The 22,639-nt window shown below is 37.9% G+C and overlaps 1 protein-coding gene across 1 annotated transcript in view; it reads right to left on the bottom strand.

Annotated features, from left to right (window-relative positions):
- Positions 1–22,639, bottom strand: part of RGS7 (regulator of G protein signaling 7) — a 262,407-nt gene that overhangs the window by 29,422 nt on the left and 210,346 nt on the right. Inside the window, exons 8-11 of the mRNA XM_050893035.1 lie at positions 19,304–19,355; positions 6,912–6,976; positions 4,971–5,047; positions 4,747–4,828 (exon numbers count right to left, since the gene is read on the bottom strand). Of these exons, the coding sequence (XP_050748992.1) occupies positions 4,747–4,828; positions 4,971–5,047; positions 6,912–6,976; positions 19,304–19,355 (276 nt within the window). The remainder of the gene's footprint in view (positions 1–4,746; positions 4,829–4,970; positions 5,048–6,911; positions 6,977–19,303; positions 19,356–22,639) is intronic.

Raw genomic sequence — 22,639 nt, 5'->3', positions numbered from 1 at the left:
TAGAGAGAGAAGCAAATGGTGTGGGATGTGTGACAAGGTTTAAAAAATTTAAAGATTACTGTTTTTCTAGTTTCCTACTAGGAAACAATGGCATGAAACCCCCAAATCCAGAAATCATACATATTTCTGAATTCTACATCATCAGTGAATTATCTTAAACCCACGCTTGCCCTTACGTTGATCACCATCACTGAGCAAACCAGTGGTAGCAATGCGAACAGAAGTCCTGCGGATTGGGTTTAACCAAGCTACAAACGGCAGAATGGAAGAACTGGATCGCACCTTGACTCATGCTCATGCTTTATGAAATCACAGTATAACTAAACCATATCCAGAGCTTAAACTTTGGAGGAGGACACACACCAGTGTAGTTTTCTAGCACATCTTAGAAAGCTGTTGCATATTTCCCATCTTCCTTGTCCTGGTTTCGGCTAGGACAGAGTTAATTTTCTTCCTAGTAGCTGGTATAGTGCTGTGTTTTGGATTTAGTAGGAAAAGAATGTTGATAACACACTGATGTTTTTAGTTGTTGCTAAGTAGTGTTTATACTAAGTCAAGGATTTTTCAGCTTCTCGTGCCCAGCCAGCAAGAAGGCTGGAGGGGCACAAGAAGCTGGGAGGGGACACCATCAGGACAGCTGACCCAAACTGGCCAAAGAGCTATTCCATACCATATGACATCATGCCCAGTATATAAACTGGGGGGAGTTAACTGGGAGGGGGGATCGCGGCTCGGGAACTAACTGGGCATCGGTCAACGAGTGGTGAGCAATTGCATTGTGCACCACTTACTTTGTATAGTTTAATTCTTTTAGTATTGCTATTGTCATATTATTATTATTATCATTATCATTGTTTTTCATTCCTTTCTGTCCTATTAAACTGTCTTTATCTCAACTCACGAGTTTTTTTTCCTGATTCTCTCCCCCATCCCAGGGGTGGGGGGCAGTGAGCAAGCGGCTGCGTGGTGCTTAGCTGCCGGCTGGGGTTAAACCACGACATTCCTTTTAAAAACAACTGCACACAAACCTGCTAAATATGACTGCAATACAACCAACATTCTGACTGATGACAAAGGTCTGAGGCATTGGAGAAAATAAAAAGTTTTTTTCAACTTATTATAGTTAAAAAGTATACAGATGACTTTCAGGAGAAAAGGATACTTCCCCCATTATTTTCTGAATTAATCTGAATCTCAACAAGTACCCAACAGGCCTTTATTATTCATTTCATTTAAATTACATTAATGTGTAACTCAGGAAGAGAAGTGAATTGTAGCAGCAAGACATCATCTGTCTTTGCTCAATTCCTAAAAGAGTTAATGTTACAGCAAGCTGCAGCTACTCTGCTCCTACTGTATCTGATGCAGGTTTGAGAATGTTTCAGGGGATTTACTGTTTTAGTATCTGTTTGTCCCTTTTTAACAAGTGTAAGATTATGGGTTTTAAACAGAGATAATAATTCAGGAAAGCTATTAGTTCTTTTATGAAGACTTTAATCAGGAGCATGGCATTTCTTTTCAAACAAGAGCAGCTTCTTAATTTCTTTTGCCTGGAAGGAACCGACTTCCCCAATTTAGCTTGATTTGTTACTGCTTTTTGACTAACACCCTAATCCTCCTAACCAATTTTCGCTCAGTTCCATAGTCTGTTATCAATAGAAGTTTCAAAATTATGAAAATGATACACTTTCCAGGCAGGTGGAAAGGAAAGGAAGGCTTTTAAGATATGTTTACTCTGCCATCAAAAAGAGAAATGAGTCACTATATGTGAATAATATTAATCTCGGACCTATGTTAGGTACTGGCTATACCTTAGAAATAATGGCATGGACTTTATCCTAGGTCTGCTGCTCAGGATCTCAAAGGAGTTTATACAGCTCTCCCTGACACATATTTCTATGGTTTTACTACGATTGGTATCTGAACTAGTAGATTAAAAGTTGTTCAGGAATGTCTCTGCAGGCTGTAGTACCTACAGTTGAAGCTCAGTCATGCTCTTTCTAGCTGTAAGCTAAGATCTTTCGACATAAAGTAGCAACTGGAATTTACAGAAATGACCGAGATTACACTCCACATTACACTAACATACACGCCAAAAAAAAAAAATTAAATACATAGTGAAACTGCAATTAAACAAATATTGGAATGGAAACTGATCAGTGAGATATCAAAACTGTTCTCTTAACTGTCTCTCAAAAGAAAATTGAGGAACAGGTGACACTTTGAAAAAATTCCTCTCCAAATCCACTTTCTCCAGTTCATCTCCAAGCACCATCTCAGTCTGAAAACCTAGGAAAAAGTTGTGGGCACTAGCCAGCCAGCTGATCAAAACTAACAGCCATGATGACTTTCAAGCGTTTGTCTGTCTCTCAGACTATAGCATAAATCTTCTAGGGCCTCTGTAACGACCTGCAGGATTGACTTTGACTTAAGACCTATGAAATAAAGGTGCTTTTTGAGGCAAATGCTCTTGACACATCAAACCTTAGTTCATTTGCTTTATTTTAAACTTATCAGTCACAGTGACATTTCTGATACCCAAATCATGCTCTTTTTCTGCAGCTACACTCTCCTGGTTTCGGTCACATAGCTGTTCTTTTTTCATGTCTCCCATACCTGTAGTGCACTGCTGCACTGTCCTTTTGGACTGATGGCTTGCTTCCCTCTTCTATCCCTTTCATCACTTTCAAAGTATCTTTATTTTGAAATAAAATGCAGATGTAATACTCATAGATTACATTCTATATGTAAAGGTTCTGTACCAGCACTGTAGCCAAGTAGGTAAGAAATAAAGCAACTAGGGACCAGGACACCTGCAAAAAAACCCTGAAAAATATTTATTTACTCACCTAAAAAAAAAAAGCAAATAATGAAATATTTGGTTCTCAAAATTAATTTTCAATTAAAAAAAAAAATGGGGTGGATTTTGAACAATATTGTCACTGTCCCTGGCCTCTGAATTTTTATCAGATGAAAAACTGTAAAAAAAAAAAAGCATTAACCCCAGATTCTTATCCAAACATTACCTAATTTTCCAAAAGTAACTCTCCAGAGTTGCAGCAATATTTCTGCGAGTTTTTGGTGGGCTTCCGGGGGGCTTGAAAAGCCATTAGAAACTGTAATTAGCTCTAGCGTCACCTTCCTCTTTTCAGTCTGTTCCTCTTTCATTTTTTATTCTTTTTAATAAAAGTTTCTGGCTTTTACTGTGACAGTAAATTCATAACAATGTTTTCAAAATGAGTATTTCACTAACTAGTGAGAGGAGCTGGTTAGCCAAAGTATGAACCTCTCCATTCTTCTATTTATATCTCCTAAAGTCAGGAGCCTACATTGCTGACTGTAAGCCAGTCTTTTGCTTCTGATATTTCCTAGGTATGTCTACAGCCAGATTAAAAACATCTGCTGGACCACGCAGATTTATCCACAGTTCAGCCAAAGTTCTTAATCAGAGTCAATCTCCTTTTGTCCTGGTCCCTTTAATTCTCTCCTTATTGTCTGCCTATATCTTAACTTGAAACTTTAACAATTCATCTTCTCTTCCAAACCTGGAAATAGCATCTCATTCCCAGATTCAAAACCCTTAGATCCATTTCTGCAGCTAATATAAAAGCTGTCTGCACCTTCAAAGTTCTCAGGTCCATGGAAACTTTCTGTATCTATTCTATATGTAGCTCCCATCAACATCAGATGGCCGATTGTTTTCCGTCCTCTTTCCTTATTTTATGCCAGTGACTAGACAATAACGTCCCAGTCTTCTTGCATCTAATGCTTGTGGTTTGAATCTTTCACTTCAAATGATTTTCTCTACCTGACATTCTAAATCCACCCTAAAAATCCATTTCTTCTACTGCTCTTTCAATTCCACAGTCACAAATGCAAGCTGACCGTGTCCAAGTTTATTATTTTTTATTTGAAACTTTCTCAGTGTATTCACCTCTTCCCCAGGTATCATCACCTAACTTTACTTCCCCAGAACAATTAGTTTTAGTTAAGTATCTTTTCCCAGTGTCACAGTGGAAGATATAGTCCATATTTGGTTTCATTGGTAATGATACCAAACTCTGTACACAGAAAATGAAAGCTTAATTCTAGGTAAGGGAAACATATAATTCTGTAGCAAAGCAAAAAAGTGTGATTATTGAGTTCTCACAGTTTAATTGGAAGTCCTGTGACATTTGACATTCTTTCTCAAAGTTATAGCTCTCAAAGGTAGTTGATTATGTAAGATCCTTTCTTTTTTTTTAATTTTGTTTCAGATGGACTTTGACAAGGAACTCAGACAAATCTTGTTTAGACAGTGTATGACTCCCACAGCTCAAAGCCAACAATATCTAACCTTTATGTACATTAAAAATAGCTTGGAAATATGACCACAGTGAAGTTGAAAGGCTTAGTGAGCAAAAAAGCAGATTAAAAAAAAAGTCAGATTTATTTAGAAGTATTTTTAGCTATGCTGATAATTTTGGTCGTATGACTCATACACTGGGAAACCTTTGAGATGGTAATAGTCAAAGACAGGTATCTTCTGATTCAAGAAATCAGACACAACAAATCTATTCACTGAAAACCGCAGCAGTCTTCAACAGTAGAATGATATAAACTATAGATCCTGCAAAAAAGTGAGGCAGGCCCCAACCCTTGGCCCTACAGCCCTTTTCCTTTTTCCCAGGCTACCCCAGTGCTCCACAGAGGCTGATATTTATCAGTGACCCAGCTCACAGGCAGAGCGGCCCCACTGGCACTCACCACCGGCCGGTGCACATCCCAGAATGCTCGCTCCTGGCTGTCAAGAATCTTCCTCTCTATCTTGTCTCTCTTCTTGTCGACTCTGTCAATGTTACAGGATATTTAAAGGAAAAAGTGTTAATGACAGTAATTTTAAACATAAGAAGTGTCCAATCACTTTTCTTTCACCTTCTCCCTTCAAAAAGCATGCAAAACCAAAACTCCTTGTCTTCAAAAGAACTTACTTTGCTTGTGCTTCAGCTTGCATAAAAATAAACTCCCACTTCCGAGCGAATGCTCGCTGTAACCTGGCCAAACTCTCCTGAAAATACATCACAATTTTAGTGGGTTAGGTTGTAAGTTATTTAATAGCTTTTAGCTTATCTTTCCCTCCTCCCCTCGCCTGCCCAAGATGTAATACAAGTCATGATATCTGCGCCAGTGTAAATGTACCTTACTTATCCGATATAAAGTCTTTGTTTGACACCAAACGGGATGGAATACTAGATCTATCTACTTTCTAACACCCCGGCTATTTTAGTTTTGAAACTCTGATGATAAGGGTGGATGCAACCTTGAGCAGAACATGGGATTTCTGAAGCATTTTTATATACTGGGTGCTGGCTGAGTAATTTTGTAATAATACAAAATAACATTCTTGTTTTGAAAGTACCTAATACTGAAAGATAACAGCAGTACTTTCCATACTGGATTCTCCACATGACAATTCCCATCAGTCATCTATACAAACGGTTTGCATTGAACAATGTTGGCTGCCTATCAATTTATTTAACATACAATAATAAGAAGCTAAGAATATTTTGGTAGTATAGGAATCTTCCAAGACCTCCACAGCTATCCTCATTTTAAAAAAATGCAGACTATAGTTCTTCACTACTGTACAGGAAATGTATATATCCTACAGCCTACTAATAATAACAGGAAGAAGATTTGTAAAATCTTAGCGAAATTCTTTCCTCCAGCAATGCTGGAGCAGTTTCACTGTCTGTAACAGAGCTTTTCCAATCTCCCCCTCAGCTTAAATGGCAGCAGTATGCAGTCTGTTAACATGCAGAAGGCTGAGGTTCTTATCTTCCTCCAAAAGATCCCAGTTACTTTCGTGCACTGCTTTTACTGAGACTAAGTGAAAAACTGTCTGTAAACTTCCTAACAAAAAGTGTTGCTTTAACTGTATTTCTATGCATTGCAAATGTATCTCTATGACATACTTACTGAAAATAAAGACCGCAGAGAGTGAAGAGGAGACTTTCTAGAGATCTTGTCAATACCAATAAAGGCTTTCGTGGATTGTATACTGGAGGTGAATTTTCTAAGGCATGTAAGTATAAAATTATGCATACCCCACAGTGCAGTACACTGAAAAGCAAGGTTGTGCCAGAAGAAGCAATAAAGTGTGTCAGCATGGTGCTATGGCTGGAGTATTTGGCATGTTGAGAGGCCTGGCTGACTACCCTGCTATCATGTCACAGTAGCACAGCTGGACAGCTTTCAGCGTAGAGCCAGGGCTGTTCATGAATTTTATGTTGACATTTTCATGAAAAATTCAGGGACTTTTGGGGGGATACGGATGGCATTCAAGACATCTCTTTCCTTAGCAAGTGCCATCCTCATCACCTAATCAAACTCCCTCTTTTTTCGGCTCTTCCTGGCCCCAGTTAGCTTACCTTGCCTGGGGCACAGCACAACTTTCAGGGAGTGGGAAGTGCCTCTAGTCTGACCCTCTTTACCTCTCGTCTAACCGATGGGACAAGGGCTCAAGCACCACCATCACTTTACAGAATGAGATTTATATTTCTACAGCTACCAAGTGCTTTTGAAAATGTTGCCAGAGATCCTTCATTCAAACGTTATATGGTGTAGAGTACAATTGCTTTCCAACACTCATGGTGTAGCTGGGATTTGTGAACAGTTATTTTTGATCCTGGCATGGTGATGTGAGTGGAGTAAGATTACAGATGGACCAAAATCTCAATTTTTGCCCAGCTAGCCCTCACTACAGTCTCTCAAATAGCATTTATGACTACTGAGCACTGTTAGACCCACATGCTGGCAAAAGTGGATAACTAATAAATTTTCACACATAATGCCTATAGTTCTCATGCTTAACATTATTTCACATGCTCATTAGGCCCAGCAGAGAAATTTACTTTTCCCCGGGTACTTACAGCTTCATAGTCTGCGAGCTCTAGCCTTGCTTTGTTTTGCATTGTCCGCTTGCAGAGGTAAACGGCTGGAACAGAATAAAATAACACAGAATTTGCTACTATCTCACAAACACAGCAGACCAGAAATCTAGAGGCTTCATCTCTATTTTATTACTAGCTTTTTTTGTTTTGATTTCTCCCTCTATTCTAAAAAGCTTTAAATACAGGATCAATGCTACCAGTATTGTAACTAAAATGATGTGTCAGATACAGAGATTCATTAAATAATTATAAAATCTGCTTTATGCAACAGACATCATATACAAAATGCATGAGATACTTGGGGTGAGGTTGTTTAATGGCCAGGGAACTAGCACATTAAAGAAAAAATGACAAAAACATTTTTTAAACTGTGTGTGTATAACTTATAATGCGTAAGAGTTTTATCAGGAGCTGCTGCTATATTAGTCAAATAGGTTTTTAAGAACGTGTATACATGGTTTTATTTATTTTTACTTTATATTTAAAAATCACAAAATTTCAACCTAAGAGGATTTTAGCTAAAAATTAATTCCAGATAAAGTTCAAGTCTCATACAGATTAGCCTGCTATAACCAATATTTAAAACAGAAAATAATGTGAGACCAAAAAAATGAAAAAAGTGTATCATGTATTAGATATAATGAGAAAAAATATTCTTTCATGTATTTTCTAGATCCAAAATCCTTCAGCAGAGCTGTTCTGCCTCCACCTCATTCAGACAGAGCAGAATCTTAACTAATAAAACAGAATACTGACAGCTAAATACTGAAAGGATGCAAGGATGAAAATGAAACTTAAGACTACATAAACAGCACAGTGGTTGCTTGATCCCGAATTCTTTATGCACTCCATTACACTTGAATGAAGTACATTTCCAATAGACTTTGTTTAGCAACAAATACTTCACATCAACTCTGAATATTGTACAGCTCCTCCCACCAGTAAGACAATGAGTGCAGCACAATTCCTTATTGTGCAATATTTACCCACTTCATTACTTCAGAGCACTTTCTCATGTGTGAGATGGAGGAATCTTGATCAGTGTAGGTAAGAAAACCTTATCTGTGGTCTCTATGATCAGCAAAAAGAGCCCACATTTACTGGTTGTGGTTAGGAATGTTCCTGCTTCCTGACTGCCAGCTTGTCCACTACAGGAGCAAAGAGGAATAACTTCACATAGGAACTTAACTCTGGCAATCACTAGGAAGAAGGAAGTGCTCATCTTATCTATAGCTTTGATTTTTAAGGTAGTCAAACCAATTATATTTTACAACTCCATGGAAACATTTATTTCATATGACAAGTCACCTGCAAATGCATGCAAACCCACTCCAGTGGATGCTATTTCAGTGGAACTGATGACAAGCACTCCTAGTAACTCCGGCTGCAGTTACAGGTGTTACCTGATGTAAAACGAAGCTATATTTTAACGCATTTTTTGTCTCTGCCCCCCCCCCCCCCCGCCCTTTTGTGTGTGTTATCTGGTCTATTTTTATCATACTTTTTCACTTTCCACTCCCATAAGAAGCCATGGTCTCTTTCTGTATTCCCTGCACTTCCCATATCCCCTCTGGTTCCAAAGCAATTTGTGTCTACAAAATCTACAAATACAGATACAAATCCACGTCACACACCAAGTATAGCAGACAAACAGTTTCTATAGCCTCAATTTCCATGCATTTCAATATTAGTATACACTTACACTAATGCATTGGCATGCATGCTGAAATGTCACAAAAAGATGAGGGGATGAATTCTGGACCCTTTGTACCTAGGTTGCATCCACAACCAGTATAGTGGTAAGAGAATACTGAGGAGAGAGATGGTCTTTGTCATTTAGCTCCTTTTACGGTGAAGCATTTTCCTCTCTTTTCCTTCAAAATCAGTTCTCTCATTTAACAAGAAAAAAAAATCCCTAAATCCCTTGAAAATATTAGCAATAAAATACATATTTAATAGAAATGTGTAGACAGTTCTGAGAATTCCAGGGGTCAAATTTTGTCTAGTCCAACCAGTCTAATACCATCTGAACAGAACCAAAACAAAATCCCTATTCTCTGCATTTGATTAAGCCCTTGTAAACCACATTCTCATGGTTCCTGTATAGGCACATTTAGTTAGCTTAGTCCTTCCTTGAGTCCCATTTTGAGATTAGCATCTCCTGCTCCCTTCAGCAAAAATTGTTGCTGCAGAGGTGGCTGACTGTCCATCTTTCTGTCAGGATAGGTTTTAATAAAAAAGCATCTTCAGAGCACAGAGTTCTCAACACTGGCAAAACCACCACCAGGTCACCAGGAGCAGGTGAGAGGAATTAGCTTCCCACACCATTAATCTAATACTGTGTCTAAGAAAACTCTTGTCTTCACTGTGTGACTGTACTGCAGAATTTTCCCTGCAGGGTTCTTTTAATGATGCTTTTTGCTGCAACTCCATAGCAAGTAGTCCATACAAGAACGTTTGTTTGTCATTATGAGCATATCTTAGCCAAGACTCAAAAGATCATATTCATCCCTCAGACCTTTTTTCTCTGGAATATCCAGATCCCCTCCCCTTCAGGAATCTAAAGGTTATAATACCTGTGGCTTGGATTCTTTGTGTCAGAAATGTTTCTATGTGCCAGTGTGGATAAGGCAGAATATGCCCAAGAAAGATTTAGTTATTTGGGAAATACAACATATCCACTAGTGTAGAAGAAAATAATGCTGAAGAACATTCCTGCTCTTTGACTCAATTTACTGCCATTGCTATGTGCTAACAATTACATCCTTATTATAGAAGTGCATGTTTGAGGATCTATTTAAGAGCTACTTGTAGTCACACGAGAAGCTGGCAGCAGCTCAGGAATTTGAGTTCACCAGTTCACACTCTCATCATATTCTTTGGCTTGCCCATAACAAAATTCACTAGCACGCTGGAAAGCAAGAAGAATGTGAAAATCAGTCCATTTTCAGCCAGAACATTTGAAGACACAGAGAAATGAGGTTTTGTTCTTCTGACTTTTAGAGCAATGAGATCTGAAATACAGATACATCCATCTTTCACAGGTACCACTCCTTTTCTGCACCAAAACACATGTGAAATAACTGCATGTGTCCAGTAGCCTGACCTTGAGCATCTGGGGAGGATGCCAGTCAGTTTCCCTCTCAAAGCAGTCATGAGTCCTCAGCATTTCAGAGAATGACACTGTCTGCTTTTCTAATCCCATGGTTTGTATGAGTTGACAGTGTTTTTACAGCTTCATACAGAAGTACAATCTGCAAGAAGGGTCTCCAGCTAAAAGCTCCTTTATTTCTCTACATAGTTCTCTATTTATCTACCCCACAAAGGTCCTGGTCAGGGCCTTCAGTACACCAAGGAGCTGTAATTGCCCTGAGCAGCCCATCCAGGGTCTCCACTGAGGGCCCCTGTGCCCAGGAGCTGTGCTTAAGCCCAGCTACTTCCCCTGGCCCTGGCTTGAGCTATGTTGTAGATACACTTCTAACAAGCTCTGTAATTCACCAACGCTGCCCTGGCTTCCTGGCTTGACCTTAGACCTTCCTAGTCACTTGAGACTTCGTCGGTGAGGACATTGCTCCTGCCCGCACTGTTGCCACCCTCAGTTCTTGCTTACCTTCCCTTGCAGAGCTGCTCGCTCTTGCCGCTCCCTGACAAGAGTGCTGAAAAATGCTTCACATATGGATGAATGATATGCAAGGAACAGGGTCTGATTAATAACCTCAATTTGCTAAATACGGACTGCCACATACACTCTTATTTTTAGAGCCAGTGTATTCTGATGGATTTTGCAATCAACATAATTACCTCCACTAAAGTGAATTATATATTAGATGCTACAGCTTCTGTTTTAGAAGTGACTGATTATCATGAGAAAACAGATTTGCCAATAATTTTAAAGGCTATATTAATACGCAACCTTTCATAATGAAAGATGGTCAGTGTTGTTTATAAATGGGCATTTGAACCACAAACCAGTACTAAAACACACTTTGGTAGCTGTGCAGTAAATACAGACTACTCACTCTTCAAAATTCTGTTCAGGCATTCACAAAACGTGGGCAACATGAGAGCTTAAAGTGAGATTGCAAAGTGTTCTAGCGAGAGTTGCATGAAGAGGGTCTCTGGGTTTTCCCTCTTGCAAGTTTTTAAACTGTTACACCCAAAATAACCCATTTTCATGGTTAGCTACCTTTGTTTCCTATTCTTGACTATTTACTTGTACTTGAAAGCTCCTAAGAAACCTCTATAGATTTTTTTTCTTTAAATACGATCGTAGTGATAATGACAGGTTTCATTCTAGAATCAAGAAACTGGACTAAGTACACATTATATTACACACACTTACTGAAAAAAACCAGAGCTTTCACCCCAAAGTTAAACTGGGGAATTTAAGCCTGTTGCTAAACAGGGGCTAAATCTTCCCTCTCACCACAGCAGAGAAAAAGACTCAGCTAAATTCAATGGAAGTACAACTGGGCCTCTGAAGACCATGGATAATGCCACCTACACATCCACCACTATGTACACAAACTTAAACTCCTTACATAATTGTCCCAGTGCCAGTGGTGTTACAGCTTGATTCAGCCCCAGATGGTGGGTGTAACTTTCAGTGAACACTCATTATCTCCACTGAGGCCAGATTAAATTTATACTGTGAGTCAAAATTCTGGTTTCAGAGTCAGTGTGTACATGCCTAGTCAGTATTTAAAGAGCAAAGAAAATAGAAAGTGCTGCAAGGTCTAAGGGTTTCAAAGTGCCCTGTGGGCAGACAGAAGTTCTCCCTCCATCTGCGAGTGCCTGCGTCAGATGGAGAATTACGGGACCATCAGCACAGAACATGACTGCAGGATGGAGAAAACGAAATCGACTATCTTATTTAAATATCAGGATTTCTAGGGCTATTTATATCATCTTTAGGTCACCTCTGCTTTTACTCAACAAAAAAAAAAATAATTTTTGCTCTTTGCAACAGCTATTGAGTTTCACTTAGTCTTAAAAAAAAAAAAAAAGACAACTTTTAGGTGGACAAATGGGTCACCAATCAGCCTCGTGTATCTATAAAAGAACTACGCTCTTTAGTAAATGCTAATTAGATTAAGTTAGAAGGAAGACCATGATAGCTTATGTGCAGTAAATTGCCAAATGGTCAAAACCATAACTTCTGAAACACTCCTCCCTTTCTCTACTTTTTACTCTTTGATCACACTATTTCTATAACATTTAAGGAATGCAATTTGATTATAGATTTAGATGGGTAGAGGACTTTCTTATATAAACCAAGGGCAAGAAAGAAACCAAATTTCAAACTATCAGAGAGCTCAAGAGTTAGAAAAAGGCAAATTCATCTTCAACACACAAAAGTCCCCAGATGACGTTCGCCTGGGAAAGTCCTGCAGGGTGACAAAAAGAGGTATGGAAGAGGTCAAGCTACATAAACTATAGGATCAGATAAAGAATATCCTGTTATCAAATCTAATTTAAAATTGCATCCATTGAATTATTTCATGCTTCTTGATGTTATCATAATGCTTTCAATATGCATTCAAGAATTTAACACCCTGCTTTGGCACCAAAAAAAAACTTTCTACCTACTCTTAAGGCTCTCAGATTTAAGGGGGACTCAAATGCACTTGCTAAAAAGCTTCTAAGAAGAGGCGGTGCAACAAATCCAAATACACTGATTTTGCATAGAAACCACTTAGGGCATCTGCAATCCAAGGCAAGGCTGAGGATGTCAGAAGATGGAGAGTATCTTCTTCTAAACTGCAAAACTCCACTACAGGGATGGCATCAGAAGGTGGCTGTTATTTGACAAAGAGGGCAATTACTCAGTGCCCACCTGGCAAAGGGCTATCAGCGGCAAGACAGTGCATGACTACAGAAAAAAGCATTTGTTGTCACTGTTGCCTTCATGGTTTGAAAGCTCTAATTTCAATATTGATAATGAAACAGACAAACCAATTTAGTTTACTCAACACGGTAATTTGAAAGCAATTCTGATTATGAGTTATGTTTATAAATCTCAGAACTTATTCTGATAAGAAATATTATCTCTATTTATAGGGGACCTAGATGTAGATTATCAATGCTTTTAAAGTAATGCTTTTAAAATAATGCTGCAGAAAACATGTACTTGGGTCAGTTACCTTTTTATATGTGTGCATACAAATGCATTGGCAAAAGAGATTTTCCATGCTCCACATATTATGGAATTAAGTTACACATTCATGGAAAGAAAATTTCAGGTAAGTACAAAACTCTGAAGTGGTGAGCTGACTGGAAAGCATTTTCAGGAAATGCCTCCTGCTTATAGAGCCCTCACTGCGGTGGTTTGTCAATGTTAGAATTAGCAAGGATCAGAACGAAATTCAGGACATGCTTATTGAAGTGAGACTTTCTTTTCATCATTTCTATGACAGAGATAGCTCCTAATGAGTGAATTATGTAGCTCTGCAGAGAAATATAATGGGATACGAATTCAGAGCAGAAAAAAATCTTGTAGGTCACCTCTTCCATCTTTCTGCTAATGCAAGTCTCTTTCCTAAAGCTCATTTGATTCGGTTCTGCCCAGATTAAATTTTATGCATAGCAAGCACTGCTCCAGACACATTTTCTTGAGAGACTATTCTCCTTGATAGACTGTACTCCTCCCTTAGTCCTGCCACCAAGATCTTAGTCGATATATTCTGTATATGTAGTTTCTCAAAGCAAAGTCACTCAGTTAAGGAGCAACAACTCAGTCTTAGCAACAATTCAGTACATTACTTGAGTCTAGTGGAAAGAGTCTGTTTCTTACTACACCTAGAAATCCAGCAAATTTTGAGACGCTTTGAGACAGGTCCTTAAAGGAGGGATCTCTATTAAGGACCTAAGAGGATTGCTTGCAGGAGTCATTGCTGACGTACTCTGGCTGACACTAGCTATTGAAAAATCGGAACTGGGCATCAAGACTCAAGATTATAGAACTGCAGAGCTCTCCAGAAACTATTTACACTCTATTGGTAAATTTCTCCTCTTTCTCATGGCATAAATTTTAACAAATAAATTTTTATTCATATCTGACAATTTATATCGAAGAAAATGCTACTCTGCTATCAGTTTTCCCCCAAGCTACTGACTCATATTTATGGATTGATTTCCAGAGATGCTGAGCACATGCAGTTTTCCAGCAGAGTTCAGGTAAGCAATAGGGCTTAATATTTCTCAAACACAAATCGCTTACTAATAAGCTGTTGCCAAGGAAATCTTGCCTGAGCATCTGGGCAAAGAAAGTATATAATGCATCCTCGGTACAGTTCTCCTTCTAGCCAGTTACTCCGTGAAAAGGGTGCAGCAAGACGAATGAGAGAGAAAATTCCTGAACTAATCAAATTTTCATAGAGGGATTTGAAGCTAGGCATGTAAAATACGTAGGCAACAAACTCTAGAGAGAAAATCATATGAAAATTTTCAATATGTGAAAAACATGATACATTATTGCAATTACTTTTTGTCCACTATGTACTCTTCAGCAAGACTGCAAGTTTGGCAGAGGAGAGGCAGATGAGCCAGGTGCAATGGCTCGTGTTCAGAATGGAACAGCAGAGGCTGAACACAGAGGTCTCTGTCAGTTTACTCTTAAGCTATAAGAAGGTATCATGAGGAAGGAAGCTTTGTATGGACTGAATTGTTAGTTGATTATCAAGAAAATTTAAAAAGGACAGACTTTTGCTTCCATAAAAATGCTGGAGAACAACAGCTAGGAGACAGCAACTTTCACATAGCAAAAGTAGATGGTTTCCTTATTTTACTGTAACTCAGTCTGGATAACAGAGTCATGAATATCTATAGAACTGCCACAGAAGTTTACATGCAGCACTTATCCAGACAGGAAGCTTACACTTTTAAAGGGAGCAATTAATTAAGGCTTCCCCCCCCCCCATAAGTGCTGTAATTTCCTAGAAGATCGCCTTTACAGCACATTACTTTACCTGGAAGGCTACTGAAAATATGTACATTTTCAAAACTTGTCCTTCTTCACAGCAGCAGAATTTAAGAATTTGTGTTGAATATATAGAAAAATAGTTTCATTCAGCATCATTTACAGATCACACGGTCACGTGTTCTTAAACTCATGTTGCATTAACAGTTATTTACTGTGTTCTCCATAAACCTACCAAGATTCTGCAATCCTCCTCCATTTTTAACTCATTTGGGAGAAATGCACACACATAAAATTACAAGGCTGAAACAGCATCCTCTTGCAACTATATAGATGCAGTTGACTGTTGTCTTCTAGTATTAGTCCAAACCTCCTTAACACTAACAGTGACTGTGGCACCTTCAAAATTTTATTCTGTCTCTCCTTTGACCATACTTCTTTTTTTAATATGCAGTTAACTGTAAGAAAAGGTCTGTATGTCACAGACACTTTTGAGTCTAACCATCAACAAAAGTGCACTAGATACAATGAGGAAAAGTTACTAATTCTTCTTCATATCTTATATGTCTGCAATTCTTATAAGCCTCTTACATTGTCACAACTATGTTCATTTGTTTGTTTAGGCTTAGGCTTGAGGTTTTCAAACATAAAAATAATTGCTGTTTTGTTGTGAATTTAATTTTTCCCTAACCTTTCATATTTCTTATTTATCTCATTCAAAAAAGAGAACAGTAAGGAACTGAATTCCTCAAATTTGCAACAGCTGTGAGTCACTAAACCTCCAAAAGAACCTGATGGGTCCTGTGAGAACTGAGGCCAAATGCATATGGAATAACAATTTCGTATGTGGCATTACATTTCCCATTTCTGAGATGCAATGGACTTCACAAGTCTCCATATTTTAATTAATCCTTAATGACATGAACTGTTTTTAATCTACCAGAAAAAAATTCTGTCAGTTACAAAATTACATCTGTAAGAAAAGAGAAGATGATTACAGGTAGGTCGCATGCTCAGCCATTAGCCGCATTCATTTCCAGAGCCAGTTTTCTGAACTGAGATCCAATTCTATTTGTCACAAAACCAAATCATAATTCAGGAACATGACTTAACTCACAGGAAAAGCAAAGTGATTTGAACTACACTGGCCTTAAAAATTATTATTTTTAATTATCATTATAATAAATGTGCATACTTCTTTTCATTAATAAAATCCCACTGAAACCAATGGGATTCTACACAGAACAACATGTCCCACATGGGTGGACTCCAAGACATACAGCATTAAAATGGCTATCTTCAACTGATGGAACCTAAGAACGTGCCTTTTTAAAAATTATTTGCAATTTGATGCATCTCTCTTGAGATTTCTTACAGCATGATTTTCAAGAAAAAGGGAGGGAGATTTTCAGCACTTTGGGAAAATTAACAGTTTCTTAGTAACCTCAGAATGATCAATATGTTGATAGTTACAATCAAAACCAAAGGCTACGATTCCACTTTGACATACAATAAAATAATCCAAGCCCTTTTTTTGCCACCAAGACATAGCACTGCACTATAGCTTTATTATGAGAATGGGTCTGCAGTTTCTTGACATTGGGAAGATTCTCTTTTCATGTCTTTTTTCTTCACATTTTCTTCAGATAAATCTTTTTTAATGAAAATATTTGATATTACAAGCTCACACGGAACAAGAAATTATATTTTAGAGAAGATATTAACATATTATACAAAGATGTAAAGATTATTTGTTTCTGAGTTAGCTCTGGTAATAAACTAACACGTGCAGTATCTCAATCTCATTTAATTTCTAGTTTAAGATTAATTATTTTCCTGGCAGTATGCTACATTCTGGACAGTAGCCCAGCTATGGGTGAGTAATGGTAAATGGTTGGGAGTAATTTTTAAATTAAAATAAAATTGTAGTGTGTTTTCAAATACTTGTAGAATTAGGTCAATGTCAAAGAAAGTGGTTTGCTTTGTTAATAACTTTGATAAAGGAAGATTACAGAGAAAGCCTACTTCTTGCCGGCCTTGAGAGACTCCTAATGCCTGCCACAGTCACTAGTTTTAGGAGGTGCAGTTTCAAGCTTGTTCAGGACAAGTCCATGAAAATGGAAGCACTGCACAGCACCATAATACGTGACAAGTACAAAATGCATTTGCATATCTGTAATAACATAAATTCTATTTATTATATTTTCTAGGAAGTAACAGAATTACTGTGAAAATCTGCAGAACTTCTTTGGAGTGTATTTGAAGTGGAATTTATCCTTTAATATCCTCAAATTGTTTCAATCCTACCTTAGATTTATTTTGGATTCTTGAATATTATCTGTTTGATTTTTCTGTATTCCTCTGATGACCATTGTTTACAACAGTTATGTGATCCTTTTTGCAAGCAGCTGTATTCAGTACTCCCCTTATCTGCCCTCTCTTTATATTCATAGAAAGGTATCGGAAAAAAATCCTCAGGCCACAAGGCAAATGCTAATTTCTGGGACTGGGAAGATGTTAACCTAATAAGAACATTATTGAAAAGTTGTCTTAAAAATTTATTTTCCTGCGAGTGCTCTAGCATTAGCCAATTCTGGTGACACAGAGCCACCTTAGGTAGATCTAGTGCAATGCTCTGACCCTGTTGCATGGGGAGCTGCGGGTGGGTTTCTTACAGGGCTTGCACCTTTGGCTCATGACTCGGAAGGAGCAAAGAGATGGCAGGGTTCGGGCTTTCCCTTCCTTCACCCCTCTGCAACAGAAGAGCTTAAATTCACCAACTGGAACACATTTTACAGGTCTTATATTTAAATCTCAAAAGCTCTCAAACGAGTACGTTTACTGTTCAACAAAGGCACCTCCCCGCATGATGAAGAAACTGAGCCCAAGTTTAATTCTGTATTACTGGACAGATTATATAAGATTTCTATTTACTGACTAAGGTATGTAATTCATTGTCCAATCCAGTGATCAGCTGTGACTAGAAGTTAGTGTCTCCTAGTTTAGATTAAAGGATATTAGTAGAAACCTTCCTTGCCTGATCTCAAGTTCAGACCTGTTAAGCATATATTTATTTATAAAAATACCCTGGTAATGTAATACACATTACAGCTGAACAACTCAATGTCTCTTAAAACCATAGTAAATTACTTTCTGATCTTTAACATATTAGGAGACTATACTGAAGTGCCCCTCTGAGGAAAGCAAATAACACTTTCAAGGAAAGGAAAAAAACATTGTAATAAGTGGTAAATCAAGCAATTCTCCTTCAGCAACTAATCTCCTCATATGGAGTGGCTAATCACTCAGGTGTGGCATGAATTACTCCTCCTTTGCAGCTTTCAATAACTATTTGCTGGACATCTTCAAATCTCAGTATTTTAAAGAAAGATGAACATTTTTCTCCTTCTATAGGATGAGGAAACTGTCACTGTTTTCAAACTCTACCTTGAAGGCACTCAGTTCTGCTGAGAGTCTCAGCTTGAAATTGTTTTATTTAGCAATGTATTTGAAATTAAACTGTGTCTGCTGCGGAAAGGAAGGAAACATCTATTGGAACCATCCATCCTTGCAGTCTTCAGCTCCCAAGGGCTGAGATGGAATCCACATTACAAGTGAACATACACCTAAATTTCCGAAAAGCTGTAAATAGAGACTTTCAAAGTTTGAGTTTTTGAAAAGGTAAGCTATCATGTACATGCTTAATTACTTAAATAAGTGACCTGGTCTTCAGATGAGCTGAGTACTTGCAGTCTGGATTAGAATGAACAGGTGACTGCTCATAGATAATCCATTTTCTTTAACAATTAGGTCACTATTTGGTGTACAGAGGCACCTAATTTTGTTATAAGCATTTATGAGGTTTTTTGTAATACTTTACTACCTATTATCTTCAGAATTTCCTGTCTAAGCACACTACAATGTGTAATTTATGAGTAAAACCCCAAGAAACAGGCAAATAAACAAGGTATTTTCTAATATAGTTCATATTAGAACCATAGTAGTTTCCGTAATAAATAATTTTCCACACGGTGTATATGGGAAATAAGAGATCTAAACTAGGCACATCTTTGGATCTGAATCTGAGAATAACTATTACACAACCATCAATAAAGTGTCCTCTGCTTCACTGAGACTTTGTCACTGTAAATAATTACACTTCCTGGAGCAAACAGAAGATATAAATGGCGAGGAAGGTTTTGATGAGTTTTGAGGCTTTGGGTTTTTTTTTTTTCCTCAGATCAACTCCAAATCTGACTTTAATAAACTTTTAATAAACTTTGAAAAAGGTAACAACACATTCATTTCAATATTAGCAATTCTTGCACAGGAATTACATGACATATAATTATGTTTTTAACAGTTGGATGATTAAACATGACAGACTGCATTGATGTGTTCATTCATATAATACATAATTCCCGAAAGAAATAGGAAAGATTTCTACACTGACCATAGTCTGTGTTTTCCGGCTCCCAACAATTTGATGGCCAAAAATAGGGTGTCTATAGACAAAACAAAAAAGTAGGGAACTCAAGTTAGACATTGCAAGCATTACACAGTCCTTGGATTGATACTGGTTTTCAGAGTCAATTTACATTTTTGGTAGATCTATTATATTGTTAACCTGACAATTTTGAAATAGGCATCAAAACAGAAAATTACTTTCATACGCTTGTTTATTGCACTAGTATTAGAATGGCATTGAAAAAGAAGAACAAAGTGTTCTTTTTATTCTTAAAGTTAAGGGAACAAAAACCACAAGGTTAGGTAGTGAGGTTGTCTTTTTCATCTTCCCTAGCAACACACCTCTCACATGTCCTCAAGAATCAGTTTTAGAAGGTGAAAAGACAGAAGATACTTTGGGGTACATTCAGTTCTTGATTTTGGAGAGTTTTCATTAGTATATATTAATATTCAATACTCTTTCATAGGAGTTATTTGTTTAAAAATGCCGCTAAACACAGCCTGTTTTCACAAAGTTATCAAAGTTCTTTTCATTTGTTGAAGACTTTTTTTTTCTAATTATTTACCAGTTGTAATTTAAAATGTGGTTTTTTTAAATGGAAAGCCAATAAAAGTATCAACTACTAGTACAATATTATGCTTATTAAAACTGTGTTAAATGTATTGTTAAAATAATTCACTTCTACCAAATGAAGAATATAAGACCATATAGGCATTTTTCATACAAATAACTTAATTTTTAAAATGGTAACTTTTTGTTAAAATGTAAAGGATTATAGTATTTTATACATAACACATTCATATATATATACATACACACACATACAGAGAATTATATGTTATTTGAGCAGTTGAATTAATCTCATTAAATATGTGGACTGGTCTGCATGGTATTTCAAAACACATGTACTTCCTTAGGAAAAACTTCTGCTTTACTCTCTGTTTCTTACTGGTTTTTCTCAAAGATCTCCCAGCTGCAAAAATAGAAACCTCTCTTGCTGCCCACTTCCCTCAAGATTGTTATAATGTTAATCTGGAAACCAACAAGGCTGAAGGGTGACACATTCACACCTACTGTCAGGTTAAATATACATTGTGAAAAATCTCTCTCTATTGTAACAATGACCCACCAACTTTAATAGGAGCGATTTAGAACTTGCTGTTTATCAAGCAACAGCAATAAGTTAAAGGGTAAAAGAGAAACTATCACAAGCTAACTTCAAAGGCTGAGATGTGTTTCTTGTAAGCTGTTTTGTGCTCTGTAATGGGGCAGCAATAAATTATTCTCTTATCAACTATTCCTTCGCAATGCCACTGAAATCAAAGTGACCAGTATAAGCACAAATGGAAAGAAGAGGAGGAACCCCTAAACAATGAAGGGCAGCACTCGGTGAATCCTGGAGAAGCAAGAAGCTATAAAAGTAATTTAACAATGTCATCAATCATATAAAGCATAAAGTCACCATCATTTAAATATACAGTTTTCAGACTCAGGGAGGGAGAACTGTCCTTCCTTAGAGGCATGAAGCGTATCTCGGGAGAGGCCCAAGAAGAAAAGCACAACTATGTCATTTTCCTGCTAACAGTAACTTTAACCTCTGTTTACGGGTTCAAGCCGAGCTTCTGGAAAAAGGATGCAGTGAAGGTTACTAAATACAGAGAAACCATATCTGCTCAGGCAGCTCCTGAGCTGAAACTAGCTAGGGCTTAGATTAGGGGGGAGTAGCAATTATGGTGGAGGATGGCTGGAGAAAGGTGCAGGGGAAGAGCCCTTTCAGAAGTAAAGAGACAGAGATTCTCCAATTGTGGGTATACTTGCTGCAAATTCCATATTAAAACTCCTCATGCATACTTAGGATTTCTCTTGACAAATTACATATATTCCCATCCCAGCTGAGATTAAAAAATAAATTCTGTCTTCTGATTTTGAGCAAATCCCAAAATTGCTTTTGGCATTCATTTCACATCAGGCTATGAGGAAATACTATATATTCACGACTAGATGTTTATGATGTAACAGGAGGACTCTGTTGTTTCACACATAAATGAAAAGCTACCCCCAGCCAGCAAGAATACTGCGAGAAATAGTTCTGAGAGGCTCTCAGAGAGATTATATCAATCAAGGATAAATCTGCTATTATTGTTTTCAGTATTTAGTTAAAACGACACATTAAACTTTTATTGGGACTTCCACATCGGTGGTGGAGGGAGTGTGGGCGCTAAACAGAATATGGGAAAGGGGGCAGGACCTTCAATGTTGTGAAATGTCACTTTAGCTCACTAGGAGGCAGAGGCGGCCAAGGCTTTTCTGAAGGATGAAAAGGTGCGTCCCAATGGCAGGACCTGCTTCTAACAGAGGGACTCAGTTCAGACCAATGCTGAGAAGTATGCGCCGAGGACACTTTTTCCTTTCTGAAGCTGAATGAAACTTTCGAGGGAATAGATAAAATCGATTTTGTTCCATTAGAGAATACCTGACCAAGACTTTGCAGGTGTGTAGTACTTGGAGTGAAAGCGACTGCAGGATGAGACTGGTATTCTGCAAAGACGAGCACAGCAGCATGAGGGCCAGTAAGCTCAGAGAACAGGCAGAGGAGGTCTCTCGGGAAAGTAAAACAAGGGACAAAGAGATGGAAGGGAGACGGCAGTTATTGAAAGAGACCATACTAAATGTTCAAGTACCTTTAGAGAGAAAGTGTAGTGACAGGCCAGTGTAACCACACTGGCAATCTCCAATCAACTAAACATGAAAAAGACATCACGGAAAAAGCACAAATTAATGCATATGCTACTAAGGATGAGTCTAAGCCTCCCTGCACCACCATGCCTCTGGAGATAAAAGCAGAAAAGTTAAAACAGAACCTGAGTTTTAATTAGCAAAGCACATGATAAGTGATAATAAAAGGTTTCAGTAATGTGTTATAAAGTAAGCCAAAAAGAAGCCCTAGCAAAAGGCAAACATTACGATATGAGAAAGGGGCTCAAATAACAGATAAGTACAGAAAATAATTAAATGCCTTCCTTGTTGGAGTCTCCAGAAGGAGGGAGACTATGGTCAGATAAAGCTCTTTCTGCCCAGGGAATGACACGCAGGCGTGAGGTCTCCTTGCTGATGCTCTGAACTGGGCAGGCACAAGCTGCCTCTGAACTGCAAGCTGTGACTCTGCCTGCGTGGTGCTCGGATGCATTTAATGGGACCTGCTGAGTACAGCTCATCAGCTCAGGCACTGCAACGTGGCTGGAGCTGGCCTCCAGCCAGCTGGCTCCCAGTGGGAACAAAGTTCAAGTCTGCCTGCAATCAGCTCTGTGAACATGCCCAAAA

This window comes from Gymnogyps californianus, chromosome 3, assembly GCF_018139145.2.
Source record: "Gymnogyps californianus isolate 813 chromosome 3, ASM1813914v2, whole genome shotgun sequence".
In the NCBI taxonomy this organism is placed as follows: Eukaryota; Metazoa; Chordata; class Aves; order Accipitriformes; family Cathartidae; genus Gymnogyps; species Gymnogyps californianus.
The sequence above is the reverse complement of the archived record's forward strand: the minus strand, read 5'-3'. Positions and strand labels throughout refer to the sequence as shown.